Source organism: Vanacampus margaritifer, chromosome 9 (assembly GCF_051991255.1).
Source record: "Vanacampus margaritifer isolate UIUO_Vmar chromosome 9, RoL_Vmar_1.0, whole genome shotgun sequence".
Taxonomy (NCBI): domain Eukaryota; kingdom Metazoa; phylum Chordata; class Actinopteri; order Syngnathiformes; family Syngnathidae; genus Vanacampus; species Vanacampus margaritifer.
This window is the reverse complement of record NC_135440.1, coordinates 27,324,482-27,341,553: the sequence shown is the minus strand read 5'-3', so window position 1 is coordinate 27,341,553 and position 17,072 is coordinate 27,324,482. Positions and strand designations below refer to the sequence as shown.

At 43.8% G+C, this 17,072-nt stretch overlaps 1 protein-coding gene across 1 annotated transcript in view; it reads left to right on the top strand.

The window, feature by feature from the left end:
• The first annotated feature begins 3,454 nt into the window (after positions 1–3,454).
• The window catches only part of cadm4 (cell adhesion molecule 4), a 216,733-nt gene continuing 203,115 nt past the window's right edge, over positions 3,455–17,072 (top strand). Inside the window, exon 1 of the mRNA XM_077574808.1 lies at positions 3,455–3,836. Within this exon, the coding sequence (XP_077430934.1) occupies positions 3,764–3,836 (73 nt within the window). The 5' untranslated portion in view covers positions 3,455–3,763. The remainder of the gene's footprint in view (positions 3,837–17,072) is intronic.

Genomic DNA, 17,072 nt, shown 5'->3' with positions numbered 1-17,072 from the left:
TCAGTCTCACCTATTGGATGTTATTAGATGTGTGCGCAAGTGTAGCTAATGGAAAGTCGCACATAAATAGTCTGGGTGCAAATAACACTTTGTAGAAAAGTCAGGTCCCCTTGAAAATACGCCCATTTATTAGGAGTGCAGGCAGCTCAACTAAATGAGCTTTGTTCCAATTCTCCCCTCCTCCCCCAAAATAACCGTCACGGACCACAAGTTCATCTTTTCCGTTTCCCACGAAGCCTCGCTCGCTCGCCGCCGCCGTCGTCGTCGTCGTCGCTTATTAACATGAGCGCGCCGCGCCGGCACTGCGGATGGTTCCATCATGCTCGTCGGCTGAAGTTATGTTGGCTTTTATTATCAGTGTGTGGCTGACCGTAGGCCGCCGTTAATAAACGGGGTCGAAGTGGCAGTTTAACGGTGACACTTCATTAACGGCCGGCGTGTCTGCGCACTGCCGGGATAATGTTATTAAACTGATTATTCAAGCGCCCGCTGTGCACGGCTGAACGTTTCGCATGCTGTATACTGTACGTTTCGCCTCTCAAACTGTACAGACTTCTTGCGGCTGAACGCCTTGGGGGTGCTCGGAGAAAGTCGTCAAGAAGTTCTATTTCTTAAGCGACCCGTGGAAGTCAGCTATACGGTCCAAAAGGCTTCGACTGTGGACCGGCAGGAAAAAAAAAAGGGGATTATTTTCGGAGGGATTTCATGCGGCGCAGCGCAACTCGCAGCTACAATGCTGTGCTTATGCAGCCTGCTGAACGGTGACCTTTTCACCTTCGTGCTGCCCTGTGGATGAACCTGTAGAAAAGAGCTTCAGGGTAGAATGCATTTATGTATAGGATGGATTCAAAAAAATAAAATAATGTTTTGTTGTTATTGTTTACGGTAAAGATTCATAACCGGAACCAGTGGATGGTTTTACATACCAAGAACATTTAAATATTCTTAAATAAAACTAAAGATAAAATATGAAAATAAAGATAAAAGTGGTCAAATGTATTGAAGTATACAGTATATTACGTATTTTCTCTTGGTGAATTTAAGCTTTTTTCACAATATTGTGATATGATTCTCTTTTAATCGACTGGACAATATTGTCAACAGTTGTAAACATAATCGTTGAAATTAAAATCTAAATATTAAGGCTTAATGTTCCATTAATATAACATTCTTCCATGTGTAAACCCTAAGTAAGACGTTTTGTTGAATATTTCAATCAAAAATTGCTGTTCAAACATCAATTCGGCCGCATATTGAATCGATACGAGAATTGTGCGCTGTAATATTGCGATGCATCACCGAATCGAATTTTTTAAACTCCCCTAGTACTGCACATTTGTATAAGTGTACAGCCGCTTTGATTGGCCGGGAATCAAGTCAGTTGTGTTCACTCCCACAACGGCACAAACGCAAATTTCTAACTGCAGCGGCCGTCTATGCAAATATGGAGAGAAAGAAAACTCCACCTGTGCACACACTGAGACGGCACTTTGCACTAGACTTGCGCTGCTCTCCAAAATCCACAGTAGGATAAAAAAAAAAAAAAAAGAATCCACAGTAGACAAGTCCATTAAACAGAAACGAAGAAGAGCTCCGAAATATTTTCTTGATGGATGTTCACTCTTTTTTTTGTCAAATGAAACAATCCATCTGCTACGACTGTCGAGATGACATCATCGAGGCTTTCCGGACCCCCCCCCCCCCCCCTTTCCTTTCCGAGCCGTGGTTCCGACTGGAGGCCCATCAGGAGACTCGGGGCTCGCGTAACGGCGACGGCGTGGCTGCCAAAGCTGCCGGCGTCACGCTCACTTTGTTTTGTGTGCGCCCGCCGCATATGCTGTGGCACACGGCTGGGGGTGAAGGAGAGGAGTTTAGCGTGCCACAGCAGGTGTTTGCCACTCATTACTCTCTGACAATGACCCATCTGCTAAGGGGGGCGGGAGGGGCTTGGGGGTGGGGGTGGGGGTGGGGTTGGGTGACTCCCTGCCAAAAAAGAAACAAACACTCACAGAGGGGATGACGAGAATGAGGAATTTATTTTTGGGAGAGGCGGAGGTTAATGTTGCTGATGTGGTGACAATGAAAGATTCCACACGGGGTTTGTTGAGGGTTCCAATTAAGGACCTCAAGGATCAATAGGAACGACAACAGGGTCGCTCGAACCAAGCGGACATGCGAGAACACACGGGAGAGCACATTTGCCCCTTTGTGTTCGATATTATTAACTTATACGCCATTTGTGCAATAATTGAAAATCTCCACTTCACAGCCAGCTCGGGTGAGTAGGCACGTTTTGCAGCTAGCACGGTTATGATCTTCCTGGCAAGGAAGTGTCAGATGCTCAGGGCATTGTGAGCAGCCGCGAGTTGTTCTTGCCTCTCCTCACGCACTGAACGGAACAAACGTCGCAGGATGTTTTTGTTGACGTCGAAGGGTAAAAAATCTTTTGGGAGTTTTGAATTTTTTGTTTGGTTTCACGTTTTGAAATCACATTTCAGTTTTTTTCTTGTTTCCTCTTGAGAGTGTTTTGTTTCTTACATATATTTGCTCATTTGAATCTTGATTTTTGGGACCTTTTTTTTTCTCCATTCAATGTTTATTTTCCCACGTGTTTTTGAAAATAAAAATGTTTTTTTCAAGATTCATCCTGCTTTCGTTTATGGTCCTCCATGTTTGGGTTTGAAATAAATCTTGTGAAACCAGTTATGCTATTTTCTGACACCATTTGTATTATATATATATATATGTTTGTTTTTTTTACACAATACAGAGCGTTTTTATTTATTAAAAACGCACACAAAGTTTTTTTGTCTTGTATAATGGTTAATGGAATTTATTTCAAAGGAGGAAAACAGATTTGATACACAGTACAAGTAAATAGAAATATTAGCTTATCACAGAATTACATAAATTGTAACTTTGGCTTGATATGTTTCATATTTATATCTTACAAGTTCTTCTCACGTCGCAAGCCGCGTCGTAAATCGAGTATACCTGAACTGGACAAGACAGAGAGCTGACGCTATTCACAATGTAGCCTGTGGAGGGCGCCAAAGATACAGCTTTGAAAAACGCTGCGTTTATAACAATTGGTAAAAATAATAAAATAAACACACAAAAAACAGAAGACATAAAAAAAAATAACATCATATAAAACTGTTTTTATGACAGACCACCACTTTGTGCTGAAGCTTTTAATTGGTTGACCGCCTATGGGTCGGAACCATGACGTCACTGTTGACTTTAATAAGTCCTGTGCACTTTTAATGCATATTTGCAAAAGTATATCAAGAAAAATAACCTCTAGCGCTTAGAATATCGTAGCAATAAATTGCTAACATTAACACAGGCCGATCAGTCATATTTCAGGGAGGGGGGGGGGGGGGGGGTGGGGAGTGCTCATTGATGCCAATTATTCCCCCTCCCGGCTCTGCCTCGCGCGAGGTTGTTAAAAGTCAGCACCAGGAAAAACCGGCCCGAGCCGTCACCCGGTCCTGCTCCCTGCTCAGCTTCCGTGTTGACGGAGAGAAAGTGGGCGTGGGCGCGCGCAACCACAAGAAAGGACGCACACGGACGCGCGCGCGTACGCACGCACGCACACCGCGAGTGCGCGCCAACCCAGCCGGAGCGAGCGAGCGACTGACTGACACTCTTCCAGCGTCCTGCAAAAGCCAAGAGGAATTACGCGGACCCGCCGCCGCCGGGAACAAGAGGAAGAAAAAGAGGAGGAAGAAGAAGAAGAAGACGAGAGGAATACTCGACCATGGCGTTGGCGTCCGTGTGGAAGTACCGCGTCCCCCTCGTCGCCATCGCCGTGATTTGTTTGGCGCACACCGGTAAGACGCTGCTCGCTTGTTTGCTCGCTCGCTCGCTTTTCTTCTTTTCTTTTCTCTTCCGCGTGCAAGTTTGCGTTGAGGAGCAAAAACACTCGCAAGCTGCGCGAGCTGTCAGCTGCACTTGACTCGTGTGTCGAGACTTCAAGTGAAAGGTGGAGATTTCATTCCGATGCACACGCAGGACGCTTGTGCACCTTCAGCCAGCTCCAATCAGTCGCGAGGCTCGTCCGTGCACGCGAGGAAGACAAGAGTGTTGTCGGCGTGCGACATTTGCTGATTGGCGTTAAGAATGCAATCAATTTAGGCACACTTAGCTTTTTTTTCCCCTCCTTCCTTTTCTTTGCATTTTTGGTTGTGTTGCATTTCTGGTGGTGGTTACAGCACGTCAGTTGAGAGGCGTCAGGTTCGAATATTCTGCCTTTGTGGAGTTTGCAAGTTGCAAACACGTTTTGGAGGGAACAAATGAAGTGATATTATGAGAAAGAAATATGTTATTTAAAAAAAAAAACAACAACTTCTTTTACGCTATAGTTTGTACGTGTGCACATCGAATCTGCTCCGATTGCTTGTGCGTGCCTAGTGAAGACAGCAAAGGAGGGCATTACTCGGCCTGAAGGTTCTGGGATTGTTCCTCAACTGTTTGGGGGGCGGCGGGGGGTGGGGGGGGGGGCTTATTTTACTCTCTTCCGAGTATAAACTTTACTCTGTTTAGACTGGGACCAAAAATAGTCATTTTCAAAATAAAATGTACTCTACAAATGTACTGTGTATAATTACATTAAAAAATGCATGCCATCAGATTACAGGTACATTTTAGTAAAAAAAAATATATATATTGTGTTTATTTTGTCTTTTTTAATTTAGCTACTAATCAAATTACATACAATTATTGTACATGGATTATGTAACAAAGTACTTTTTATTTTTTAGTACAAGTAACTCTCCCGAAGCTGTGAATGGGCTCCGATTATGAGAAACGTAACAAAGATGGCTCCTCAGGTGAGGTTGGTCCCGAGATTGGCGTAAACATAAGTTGCTATCGGGTTTGCCTTTTTCTCACTCATGCTTGTGGCGTTTATTGTTTATTTTTTTTGCGTTTGCTTGTAAATGGAAGGATGGACTCTTTGGCTGCTTTTCCCGTTTGCTTCAAGTTATTGTCCATCTGCACTGTGAAGCACTCTCCAGTGAGTTTGTAAGTATTTGGCTAACAATGGGCAGAAAACACCTCAGAAGGGAAGCCGTGTGATGTCCCAATAATTCTGGAACGGAATGTACAAGCAAAAATAAGATGGAAGGAAGCGCTTTGGATAATGGATGGCGAAATGATGTGCTGCTGTTTTGGTTGATTTCAAACCGACTTTCATGTCTGCAAGCAATTGATTTGTCGATAAGATCGTTACGGGTGCTACCATTTATTTTTTTTTTTAAACCATTTTGCGTAAAAGAAGGCATTTATTTTAGGGAGGCGATTATTTTTTGTAATTGAAGGACATTCATAACCACTGTTTGAACAACATTGCCAGTGTGGGTGAAAAACATGACACGTTAGACCGCTTATCCTTTCTGATGGGATAAAAAAAGGACATTTATTTGAGGGAGGCACTTACTTTTGTCATTAAACGATGTACAAAATTTATTTATTTATTTATTTTTTATCATGTACACGGTTACTTTTTGAACATCATTGTCAGTGTGTGCAAAAGAGCTGCCATGCAAGAAGACCATGACAAATTTATCTTTTTTTTTTTCTGATAGGGAAGAGAGGGCATTTATTTGAGGGAGGCGTTAATTTTTTTGTAACTGAACGACACACATGGCAACTGTTTGAATAACATTGTCAGTGTGTGAGAAAGAGAGATGGAGAGAATGACAAGTTTGACCGTTTTTCATTTCTGACGGGATAAAAGGGGGCATTTATTTGAGGGAGGCGTTTATTTTTTCATAATTGAATGATGTATGCGGCTATTTGTTTGATCAACATTGTGGACTGACCGCATGGCAGTTTACCAAAAGATGAATCGGTCTTCACAATTGATTCACCTAAAAGACTGTTTATGCACTTTGGTGGGTGCTGCTGTTTTGGTTAGCAACATTCAGTGAACCAGAGCTGCTACGAATGGAGATCATGACCACTTTGTCCGTTTTTCTTCTTTGATGGGATAAAAGGCGGCATTTATACGAGGGATGCGTTTATTTTTTCATAAGTGGCTGACACGCGTGGCCACTATTTGAGGAAATACGTTGCGGCGGAAATGAAATGTCTGCTCCTGATGCTTGTTTTCCCCTGCCGGGCTGGTTCAAAGTGCGAGGTTTCTTATTGTCACGCTGCTGTTGTTGAGCAGGTGGAAGACCCGACAGCAGCTGCTCTCATGCCAAGCCAGTCCGATTATAGCTTGCGTATTGATTGATCCCCTCCTTTATGTGTGTGTGTGTGTGTGTGTGTGTGTGTGTGTGTGTGTGTGTGTGTGTGTGTGTGTGTGTGCGTGTGTGTGTGTGTGTGTGTGTGTGTGTGCGTGTGTGTGTGTGTGTGTGTGTGTGTGAGCCCCCAGGAGTGATGCAGTGAGGATTTATATGCATGAGCGTGGAGGCGTTTACGTCTCATGCAAAAGGTGTGTGTGTGTGAGTGCGTGCATCTTTCTGAAATTGGCCGTGTGTCGCATTTAAATTTGGCCCGTGTCGTCGCTTGCATGTCGTTTACAGTGGCGTCTTTTTTTTTTTTTTTTTTTTTTTTTTGCTGCAGGCAACTTATGGACGGGGGGGGGGGGGTTGCTTTCTGATCACTGTCATTAATCTAGTCACTGACGGGCCAGGAGAGGCGTGGGGGGGGGGTGCAAAAAGGTGGTCTCTATGTGAATCATATGCATTTATATCGTGAGGGAAGGGATGCAATTATTTGAAGCGATCTTGAGGGTTTTGCTGATGGCGGCTCGGAGGTGGACGCACGTACGGGCCCGGACGGGCCCGCGATGATTTTAGTTGCACCCGCAGGCTGTGAAAATGGAGGGAAATGAGCATGCGGGGGTCCTCAATAAGCAAGACTTGGCAGCCATCTCTGTTATGTCGCGTAAAAAAAACCACACAAACTACCCTTAGTTTGACGCACCCAAAGAACAATAGCGCTTAAGGGGCCGTATGTTATTATGGAAATGTACTTTTTAATTGCTTGTGTACAAATAGTTTGGTCTCCGGAGTGTCTGGCTACCCATCAAGTGTGAAATTAAACCCCCAAATACATCTTTTGCTATAAGCGTATTTTTTTAAATGCATCTGTGAGCGAACTGTTTGTTGATCCGGAGCCAGGCTGGGTGAAGATCCAAAGTCACTTTCAAGCAACTGCTGGAATCGGATAGCCGGACCACAGTCAGAACTTCAGAATTTTGTTTCCCAATATATTTTAAAATAATTTTTAACATTAAGAATTTTTTCCTTCTTGTTGAAACAAAATTTTTGAGGTTAAAACAAGCAAAGAAAACAATTCCAATCATAATGATCAATTATAATAGGCGTCAATAAATATCAGATTTTCACTATTCACCACGATTAGCAGTGGTCAAGAACACAAGATGGCAACAAAGCACTCATTTTGTCTAAATGAAGCTTCCCAGCACCCAGATGCCACAAGAGGGCGCCAAAAGAATGCTTTTACATGACACAGGGCACAAAAACTGTAGACCCCCCCCCCCCCCCCCCGAAAAAAAATCTGCGAATGTGCGAGGGAATACTGAGAATACCCACAACCCGATCTGTCATGTCAAGGCCCAAATGGTAAGCAGACCTGCAGTTTTGGCACCAGGATAGGAAAGGCTAAGACAACTGCCGCTCGAACCTTCATCTATTTCAACACCCACTTTTGGCTGACTCGACTGTGTTGATTTCTCTCAAGTAAGATGCGCGCTTTTGCTTTTTTCCGATTTCCTCAACAATAGTGCTTCTGAAAATGTGAGCACGACGCAGAAACTAAACGGACGCTCGAATGAATCCTCATCCCAAAAGTGTTTATCCACAACAAAGTTGATGGAAACATACGGTTGCTCATGTTTAAATATATTTGAACGTATTTGTAAATACGTTGAAAGATATTTGCAAGTACGTTAGAATGTATTTATAGGCTAAATGCTAAAAATGTAGCATTTTCCCCGCATAATGCTACAGGGTTGCTACGGAAATCATGCACCGTCTGCAGACATAATAAATCATAAAAAAGTTATCAATAAACAGTTTGTCTACATCATTTTCGACCGTACTGGTATAATGAAAGCAAACATTTTTTTTTTATTAGAATTGCTATTTTTTTAGCAGTTAGCCTACAAAGAAGTTTAAAATGCGTCTAAATGTATTTTCCCGTCGACTCGGCATCGGCAGTCGCACGTTTCCCGCATGCGCGGGGAACGAGCCCCCGCGACGACAATGACACGAGCAAGATGGAGACAGCACTGCGGCTTGCAATGACAGCGTGCCTAAAGGGCAGCCCTGAGGCACACACGCATGTACGCACCTCACGGAAGCCCGGGGCCAGAATTTCGCACCCCCCGTGCTCAAACAAATGCCAGCGACTCCGCCTCCTCTGCTCGCCTACAATTAATAACTTCCGCCCCCCCCCCCCCCGCCCACATCTCTATTCCCGCCGCCTCCTTGCCACCATTTTGTGCCTCCATCAGTACCTGGCTTATCACGCCACACGTTAACTCATTTGTTGGTTTGAACGCCGGCAATGAGAAGCATCCGCAATCCCGACGCGTTCTGTTTGGACCCTCGCTTGGGCTCTCTGCTTTCTGTGTGATGAGATTTGAATACCAATTATGGCAGACACAGCGTGTCCCCATGCACATGCTAATGCAAAAATATGGAGGAATGGAAGGATGCACATATCATATTTTCTCCCTCTTTTTTTTTTTATTTTTTATTTTTTTTTTAAATAATTCACTTCATACACTTATTCAAGCGCAGCCAGGGGGGGGCTTTATTTGAAATACACATTGGAATTCAGGTCAGGCCAAACAAAAATGATTACTTACATCATTTTCATTACCTCCTCCTAGCTTTTTCAATTTTTTTTAAAAATTTTTCTTCTTTTTTTTTTTTTTTAAGGTGGCAGCAGAAATGCCACCCTGTGCAGCTGCACATATTGAACATACCAGAAAGCGCACCACTGGGGATTTCAGTTTAAGCAGTTTTACCAGCTCAGTGGCCGAGTGGTACATTGTCCGCCCTGAGACTGGGCGGTCGTGGGTTCAATTCCCGGCCGGGTCATACCAAAGACTATAAAAATGGGACCCATTGCCGCTCTGCTTGACACTCAGCATTAAGGGTTGGAATTGGGAGGTTAGATCACCATATGATCCCCGAGCGCGGCTGCTGCTGCTGCTGCTGCTGCTGCTGCTGCTCACCGTCAAATGCGGAGAACGAATTTCGCCCCACTTAGGTGGGTGTGACAATCAGTGGATCTTATCTTAATTTCAATTATTACACTCCACAATTCCAAAAAAAGAGCACAGTTGTAAAAAATAAAATCAAAAAACATATTAACAATCATTTTGACTTGTTTGAGTTAATAAAAAAAAACAAAAAAACGAATTTAATACATTTAGTTTCATCTAAATAAATCATGCATAATTTTACCGTTTTACGTTGAAAATTTTGTACCAAAAAATAAACAATCGTCCTAATCGTGATTTCAATTATGATCAAAATAATCATGATGAATTAATATCTCCTTTCTAATCAAGCAGCCCGAAAATGTCAGAAACTTTAAGATTTCTACTTGAAGTCGACAAAATTATTTCACTCTTCTACTCGAATAATATTCTACAAGATGACTTAACTTTTACTGAAGCTATTTTCTATTAAGTGTCGTTTTTACAAATCCTGATTGAGCGGCCGGCCCATTTCAGGAATCCCAATTCGGTCCCTTTCCTCTTTGGCCTCCACATAACCCAACATCCACTTTAATACATTTACGCGCGTTGCAAATCCACGCTCGTAAATCCACCAGACAATTCCCGTGCTTCGGCGCTGCTGTTTTGGTTAGCAACGCAATTCAAATGGAAGCTTTTATTTCTTCACTGGATGAATTAACTTGCCGGTAAATTGGCGCGCAGCATTTGCGAGCGGTGCAACGTGACACGATTTGAGGAAATCGTGGCATGTTGAGGAACACGCGTTGACTTTGTTGTCACGGAGGAGCGCTCGCGCCGACGCTTGTCAGAGGCGGCGGCGTGCCGCGTTCGATGCTTGTCAGATTGCATCAGCAGAGTTAAAAATTGCCTTCCCTTCACTTCCCCGCTACGGCGCCGCTGCCTTTTTGTTCGCCGTGCGCCAGCAGACTGCGGCGAGAGCCGAGGTTTATCCTTTGATTCCAAACCTCGGAGGGATAATTCGCCCACAAATAAACTTGTCAACAATTTAATTAGAATGAGCGCGGGGGCTTCTCGGGGGCTTCTTGGGGGCTTCTCGGGCCGCCGCTCGCCGCCACTGGCCTGCCGCTCGCCACTGGCCTGCCGCTCGCCACTTCAAGGCAGCAACTTGATCGGAAGACGCAGTTGTCTTCTTTTCGCGCTTATTGTCGCTATTGAGATGTAAGAAAGATGATCCTGATGGATTATTCCGTGGTGTTTGGATCTTGAGTGATTATCGTTGGGTGTGGGCTCATCAAGCCCAGATTATTCTCTGCCAAGTAAGAGTTTTTTTTTCTTCTTCTTCTTCTTCTCTTCCCTGCCCGATCGGAAAGATCCCAAGTGATTATCCTTTTTTCTCTACCCACAATCCGATCTGAAAGATCCTGAGGGATTCATTTTTGGTGCGGTGTGTGTGTGTGTTAAGAGTTTTTCCCCTCTCAGTCTAAGAGATCCTGAGTGATTATCCTCTGGTGTTGGGTGTCCTAACGACCCCCCCCCCCCCTTCCTTTCCTGGATGTGAAAAATCCAGAGCAATTGTCGTGCAGTTTGTGTGGCGTGTTAAGATTTTCCCTCCGTGATCTGAAATCTCCCGAGTGATTATCCTGTGGTATGGGATGTGTTGAGTGGCCCCTCCCCCTTTGCCATCTGTTGAAAAATGGTCTGGCGCAGCCGATCGTAACTATTAAACAAGTTCATTATTTGAGAATGTTCAAGGCGGAGTTTGGGATGACATCCGACATCCGGTTTGGGGGAAGAAACTTGTGATTGTTGATGGTTTGTGGTGATGTCACCAGAATTTGACCTTTTTGGAAAAGTGGCCACTTTTGATCAACTGATGGAACCTGAAAGGGTCCTGCCGGGCCGGGCAGCCCCACAAGAGCCCCATAAACAAGTTGGAGCGTTTTGCAACACGGGCAAAGTCCTGACTGAGAGAATCTCGCAGCTCATTGTGGGACGGCTTTTATTCCCCCGGAGGATTTTATGGCTCGATTACTCAGACGAGGCTCAACTTCCTCACTGCGGCATTTAGTGGCGCTGATGTGTTTTTCTGGGATTCTCTCTTAATCTGCCCGGCAGCGTCCGATGTGATTTGTAATTGTTTTTGGAGCGCTCGTCCCGTTGATAAGACTTTTTGTCATCCCGCGCCAGCTTCCGTGCCAGGGCGTTGGAATTCCCAATTGTCGGCTTGAGACACGGCAGGGGGGGGCGTCAAAGCATTTCTGCCCGTGTGAGACATCGCGAATGACAACGAGAACGTAAAAAAACAAAAACATTTTCTCCTTGGAAGAAATCGAAATGGAATGTGTCAGTTCTAATCAACAGTTCTTACAAGCGTGAATGTTTGTTATTTCAATTGAATCGTGTTTTCACCCCAAAATGCCAAACGCGTCCTTTCGTCGCGAAAAACGTTCATTTCCTTGTCACCAAATATTTCCTCTGTCAGGTGTCCTAAAAGGGTGTTAAAGTCTTCAATATGATTTTCCATAAAAACGAAACTTTATCCTGCACAAACACTATAAACGTTTTATGTTGTATCTCATCATTTATTGTGATAAAAATTGCGGCCATAACACCCAAGTGTGATATCATATCCAATGAGGCGGAGCTTTTAAATTCAAATGAGCTGGCCTTAAAAAGGTTAAGACCTAAAAGTCTTCAATGTGGCTTCCGTAAAGTCCCCTTTGTCTGGTTCACATAAAAAAAAAAAGAACGGCAAAATGTCCGACTTGAGGCTGAATTCCACTTGAGAGATTTCACTCTTCAATCCAACGTGAACTGCTGATCAGTGAACTTTTGACATGAAGTAGCACCTAAAGAATGCATTTAACCCATTGCACTAGGCTTCTTGAGATTTAGTTTTTCTTTTCCCTTTTTTTTTTTTTGCAGAATGTTGCAAGCCAGTTTTGAGCGCAATAAGGTACCATGATGCCCTCCCATGTGGGCAAGGAGAGACACGGTCACGGTGAACTTTCAGATGTTAATTGGACAGGACAAGCGCACAAATCTGTGTTTCGTGAAAGCTCCACAAACTTCACGTTTTAATCAGGGATGTGATTTTTCCGCTAATTTGCGGAATTCCGCTTTTTTTATCTCCCCCCCAAAAAAAAAAAAATCCGATTTTTTTTTTTTTTTTTTTTTTTTTTTTTTTTTTTTAAGTAGTTGATTGTGTATGCACATGACTCCGACAGATAACATCTTCTGCTATAACAAAGACATTTGTGGTATGCTCTAATATGAGTTACTTTTCATTTGGTCATGATACAATTATTTGTTCATGAAATTTGAACTCTTCAACATTATTTATGTGTTAACTTAGTAATCACATTAGTTAGATATGATGATATTCTCAGTGATAGTTTTTAAAAGCAAAGGCAGTCCAATGTTTTTGAATGTGACTGATTTTGAGTTGACTAAAACTGCCATTTTATATGGGATAGTTCAATAGACATTGAAAATTCATGCTGTTGTTTTGTCTATTTCTTGGACCTAGCTGGGTGCCAGCGGCCCCCAGACCCCCGGCTAAATTTTCAGATAATTTCACTTTGGTCAAATCACATCCCTGTTTAATATCATGAAGGCCTCAACGCACAAATGTGAAATGAGTCCAGCCCCTGATGTAGGCCACACCCCTTAAAGGTGTAGTACTACATTATGTACTGTAATCACGCTTCATAATACATGTTATCTTTACATTCTCTTCAATTTTCTTTATTAACTCTGCCCAAATGTTGTTGTGTTGCTCTTTTGGGGGATGGAACGGATTACTGGCATTTCAAATCATTTCAATGGGGAAAATTGATTTGACATTTGAGCAAATTGCATTTTGAGCGAGGTCACTGAACAAATGAAAATGTTAAGCCAATGCTCCACGATGGATGTCCTTTTTTTTTTTTTTTGGGACTGCATCGCTGCTGTCCTAGCAGCTCACTTGATATTAATCGGGTCCTCCTGGCGAACTGAAGTCAGGAGACGAGATTGAGCGATTGATGGCCGCCGCAGCAGAAATCAGCTGCTAATTGAAGGCCTGCGTCTCCATTGACCGTTGGTTTAATTGCGCATTGGCGAAATGTTGCGTCGCTAATCAAGCCGTCGCTAACGCGGACGCGTGCTTTATGGCCGCCGTCTCATCACCTCGCCATTACAATTCCCCAGACAGGGCGGCTCGCGCCCGTCCTAACGTTGATAGATGTCGTCCGCTCCGTGCCGCTTTCAGGTCACAAACGGCTCCCTCCAACTTTCCGGCATAAGTTTTCCAAGTAGTTTGCCAAGGACGTCGACTTGCTCCGTTTTTCTTTTTGGACTCGGAACAAGCGAAAGGTCCTTCCGGCTTGTGTCCTTGCTCGTGACCCGACGTCCCCCGAGCCAAGCGGCTTTCCTCCGAGCCGTCACCCGATGTGTCGTATTCGGCGAGAGGGGACAAATCGGTAAACATCGAATCCCGCCGCGACGCCGCTTCACAGCGTCTTCATTTGGAGGTCGACACTGACTGATGTTTAAGGTCCGTCGGAGATAAATAGAGAAGGCTAAGCGGACCGAGGGGCTTCGTTATTGGATCCAGGGTCCGATCAAACACTGGGTGAGCATTCCCAGTTGTTTCCATGACGTTTAAAGTCAACGTTTGAGCTTCCCTGCCTGCTCCCTTGCTGGCCCGACAGCCAAGACAAGTCAAGTCGGGATTTGTTTTGTCATTTTACAGTACAGGCCAAAAGTTTGGGCACAACCATTCAATGCTATGCTTTATTTTCATGACTATTTACATCCTGCTTTCTCGCTGAAAGCATCGAACACATTTTGAATTATGTACTTGACAAACAAATGTGAAAATGCTAACATAAATACATCAATAAATTGCCACCCTTTTCTCTGATGACTTTTTTTTTTTTTTGCACATTCTTGCCATTCTCTTGATGAGCTTCAAAAGGAAGTCACCTGAAAGAGTTTTTTCCTCCTTTAAGGAGTTCCCAGACGGAAGAATGCCAAAAGTATGCAAAAAAAAAAGAAGTAACCAGAGCAAAGGATGGCTATTTTGAAGAATCTATAATGCAAAACATGTTTTCACTTATTTTATTTTTTATTTTTTTTTGTTCAGTACATAACTCCACATCAGTTCACACAGTTTTGATCAATTCAGTGCGGATCTACAAAGTAACCAGCCACGAGAATAAAGCAAATGCTTTGAATAAGAAAGTGTCCAAACTTCATGTGAAAATTGATGCACATATTGTGATGCCGATATCCAGTATATGACTAATTGGGGTCTCCATATTGCTATTCACAGTAGTATCTGTGATGCTGAATGCGCGTGTAGGCGTAGGAGGATGCAAAGTTGTTGGGCTGCCAACTGGCTAAAGCGTTAGCCGCCGCACGTGTAAAGCAACGGCGGCAGTCGAGGCCACCGGCAGATCGGCTCAACAAATGCGCTCGTGTTTATTCTATTTTGTGATCGTTGAATCAGTAAAAGCAAATGACAGAACATCAGCGGCTGTTTCTATCCCAACCACCTGTTTTGGATTACAGTTGTTGGTTGGGTTCTATTCAATTAGCTAATCATGTTTGTTTTACTTTCGACTTGTAATTGTGTAAATTGTGCAAGTCGTGCTTTACAATAGGCACGTTGCACTTAACTCTTTGACTGCCAAAAACGTTAAATAACGTTTAGTAAAATCCTATGGAGGAGTGCCAAAGACGTTAAAAGACGTTTGTTTCAAAACAGAGGTGAAACTAACCATTTTCTATTGTTGATTACTGAAAAACGGAATAAGGTAGAAACAAACTTTTTTTTTCTGATGAAAGATGAGAGTCCAATCTTTCATTTGGTACTATATGTGTTTCCATAGTCCAAACACATAATTTTCTGTGGACCTTGAAAGATCAGTCAAAATGTTTAAATCGGCTGGCACCCACGGCATCCCTTTTCTGAAAACGTCTGGCAGTCAAAGAGTTAAGTTTATTTTTACGAAATGTAAAATGATTCCAAACTGGACATTCTCTTTCTGCAAGCTAACGTATAATCCGTGAAAGGGAATTGCGATTTACAAAGGGAGGTCTTTATCTTATAATTTCCATAAATATCATGGGATAATGTTGGGCCCACATTACCCTCTCTTAATGGCCTTTATCCAATGAGGGTCTTAAAATGTTGCCAAATTTTGCAGACAGCCTGGTTACCCTTTGGTTAGCATTACAAGAAAAAAACAACAACTTCATTTTTAAAAACTTGTTCCAGGGTTGATTCTGTGCTATGCGTCATCTTGAAACGTAACTAGTCTAAAATATAACATTCTTCAGTTGTCAAATATTTCAAGGTTGAGACTTCACAGTGTTAAAAAGTCATTTGTCTTCCTTACAACGGGGCACGTTGGGTACTCTTCTGTTGGCGTCACAAACAATAAGCAAATGAAAAATACAATGTTTTACAGCATACAAAAATGGATCGCTGATTTACCCTAAACATCACAAGTGAGCTTTCTTCGCATAAACGTTTTGGCCGAGGCGATCCGTCTGGTCCCGGGGCTTGTTTAACAGCCGCCCTCACAGTTGTGACACCTGTCTCCGTTGCCCCTGTAGGGCGCGTCGCTAACACGGCGAGACAGTCGCCCCGCGGTAACGCTGGTAACCCAGGTGATTAAACCCCCCCACCCCCCACCCACGCCCCCCCCGCCCGCCCCAGACTGCAGATGTCGTGATTGGACAAGAGAGGCTGATTGTGCTGGAAAGGCCAAGTTGAAGAAAATTGAAGGGCTGGGATCTGTGTACTCTTCTAGTCAACTGGAATGAAGAGGGGGGACGTTGTAATGAGGTGCTCATCCCAGATCACAAAAGTGGAGCGATCCAATAAAGGCCAATTTCTCTGCCGGCCCCCCCGGGAGGTCTGCGAGTCCAATCCAGGCGGGCTGATGAAGAGTGACCGGGCAGATCGCTTGGGCCGGCCACGGACTGATGAGGTCAGAGCCGGCTGGCTGGACAGTGTATAAAAGAACCAAGCAAGGAAGCGGTGGGGTGAGGAGGGGGGGGGGGGGGTCGGGGGGGGGGGGGTTGTTGAGAGTCGCCAAGGGGCAGACGTCGCAGACCAGTGAAGCGCAAACGTGCGAAAGCTCAGGAGGAGAGTCGGGAGTCCAACAAACGAGTGAACAATGGCGGCACTTGGGCTGCCAGATGAAAAGAAAGAAAAAAAAAAAAAAAAAAAAAACAGCAGACGAGGGAAAATAAAAGCGCGGAATGGAAGGAAAAGGAACAAGAGGCGGCGAGATGGATGGTGATGGTCTGCGATGAAGATGGAGTGAGGGGAGACTCGGGGACCACTTGAGAGAGTCGCAGCCGCTCGTGATGGATGAGGTCACCGAGGACGCACTCCACTCCGCACGCACGCACGCACGCATCGGCAAAGCAGCGCCACAATGTTGCCGCTTTTGGACAGAAGCAGGAAAAAGAAAAAAAAAAAACAGTTTGCAATGCAGTCTATAAAAATATCAGTATTAGGCGCATGCATCATTAACTATCTGAATGATTATCGGGCTGATAAATGACGTCACGTTCGTTAAATTTTTTAAAATCCTAATCTGCATTAATATTGTTGCTGTTGTTATTATTTTCCCTTTCTTTTTGGAGCCCATAATGCAATGTGGTGGTTCAGGATCTTAGTCAGTCAATCATTCGTTTGATATGATCACAAATTAGACCTCGAAAGACAGCAGAAAGTGGAGGACAACATTTTTGGCTTCTTAAATATCCTTAATGTAGCATTAAAAGAGAAATGTTACGATTTCAGTTGTGAATGGTTTCTTTGCATATGTAGAAAAGCGCTATGAGTGCAATTTATTATTATTATTATTATTATGGA